Below are 1,849 nucleotides of genomic sequence, written 5' to 3' on the forward strand. Positions count from 1 at the left end.
GTAAAAGTTGACATATTCCAGTCTGTGATTATCCATCAACATCCATTCCTTTAATTTTAGCCTAATAACCCCTAATTTAGATAAATTCCTAAATAACTGTAAAACTAAAGTTAATAAGTTAGTGTTACGTAGTCTTGAAAACGTCAAAAAAATGACAAACATTGAACAAAGGGACAAAAACATAAGAAAAAGTTTTAAAAAATCAATAAAAAGCTTAAGCAGTGTTGATTTTCAATTTTGACGGGAAGACAACACAAGGGTTAATTATTCTTGATTTCGATTCTTTGAGTGGTGGAGTGGAAACGGGTCACGTACTTAATTTACAGAATCTTATCTGGAGGGAAATTTTCATTTTGATTCAAAGGTGGCTCACAGTTTTACCGACTTTTTCAACGGAACACTAGAGTGCCGCTTACTGTGCTCTATGGCTTCAATACATCAAGCGCCTGGATGTATTTTTATTTATTTTATTTTCACCAAAAAAACATTAAAACCGTGTTATATGTTTCACAAAAAGATGTGATGGACAATTGCCAAAAAAACCTCAAGGGGCTTATTAAGTGGTAATCTCCATAGAAACAATTATACTGGTAAGGTTATGAGTTTATGTTGGACCCTGACCTGGGGTAGTCCTGACCTGGGGTAATTCTGTCCCAGCTTACATAGCACAAGTTCATAAACTGGAAATTCAACAAAATTGGACATATATAAAGAGTTACAAACTGGAATATGATCCTAACCTTCCTGTGTCCGTCCTTCAGGTCTAGACGGCGGTCGCACGTTCTTCAACGCTGTGAAAGAGGGCGACACTGTGATCTTTGCCAGTGACGATGAGCAGGACCGGATCCTATGGGTACAGGCCATGTACAGAGCTACCGGCCAGTCACACAAGCCAGTTCCTCCCACACAGGTCCAGAAACTCAACTCCAGGGGGGGCACAGCCCCTCAGCTCGATGCACCAATATCTCAGTTCTGTAAGTTTTCAACTCTGTCCTATTTGTCTTTTATGCAGACCTTACACCAAAAAACTTAAGTGGTTTAAACTGTCGCAGACTATTTTCCAATATCTGAATAAAGTCCTGAGAGTCTTGTTAGAGTTGGGACGCTCCCGTCGTCTCAATCGTTTGGTCATTAAACTCACTCCCAATCAGTCTTTTTTCCCGTCTTGACGTTCAAACGTGTTTGATATTATCTATTGTACTAAGTTTTAAGTCTTGGTATTAAAGTGATATAATGTGAACATGGTCAACAACCAATGGGTGAGCTCCCTCCAGCAACAAACTTGAAGCAGCAAACGGCTTGAGCCGGTGGTGTTAATGGTTGCCATGGCGCCGTGCTTAGATAAACACTAAAGAGGGAAAGTTGCAGATTTCTGAAGCGAGTCATCCACTGGAGTACTACCGGCGGCTAAACGCTGACCTCCGGGTGATGGGGACATTCATCTGCATGTACGGCAGAACAAAAAATCAGCAAACGTTCCCTCAAGTTACCAACTAACGCCAGCGGTCGCTAGCTAGCTTTGTTACATTTTTTGAAAATAATCTAGTTGTAATCTTGCCATGTGAAATAATGTGATCCCTAGTCTTTATACATTATGACAGTCTTTAAATTGCTTTTCTGAGATTTGGGGTGTTATTTTGTGTCTCTGGTGCTTCTCCACGCACACAAACTTGAAAAAAAACTATCCATGCTGTTTTAAGTGAGATACGGTTTCTGAATGTCCTGAAATCTGCACGACTTTCTACGTCACTAGCCGAGACGAGATGGCTAACAGTAGCACATGCTTACTCATTCTTATTGGTAAAAACACTGCTACAACACACACTAGTTGACCATAATCTCCAAAAGA

General features: G+C 40.2%; 1 protein-coding gene across 1 annotated transcript in view; it reads left to right on the forward strand.

Annotated features, from left to right (window-relative positions):
* LOC116687408 (calcium-dependent secretion activator 1) overlaps positions 1-1,849 on the forward strand; it is a 185,407-nt gene that overhangs the window by 35,878 nt on the left and 147,680 nt on the right. The window contains exon 8 of the mRNA XM_032512766.1: positions 762-974. Coding sequence (XP_032368657.1) covers positions 762-974 — 213 coding nt within the window. The remainder of the gene's footprint in view (positions 1-761; positions 975-1,849) is intronic.

This window comes from Etheostoma spectabile, chromosome 4 (genome assembly GCF_008692095.1).
Source record: "Etheostoma spectabile isolate EspeVRDwgs_2016 chromosome 4, UIUC_Espe_1.0, whole genome shotgun sequence".
Classification (NCBI taxonomy): Eukaryota; Metazoa; Chordata; class Actinopteri; order Perciformes; family Percidae; genus Etheostoma; species Etheostoma spectabile.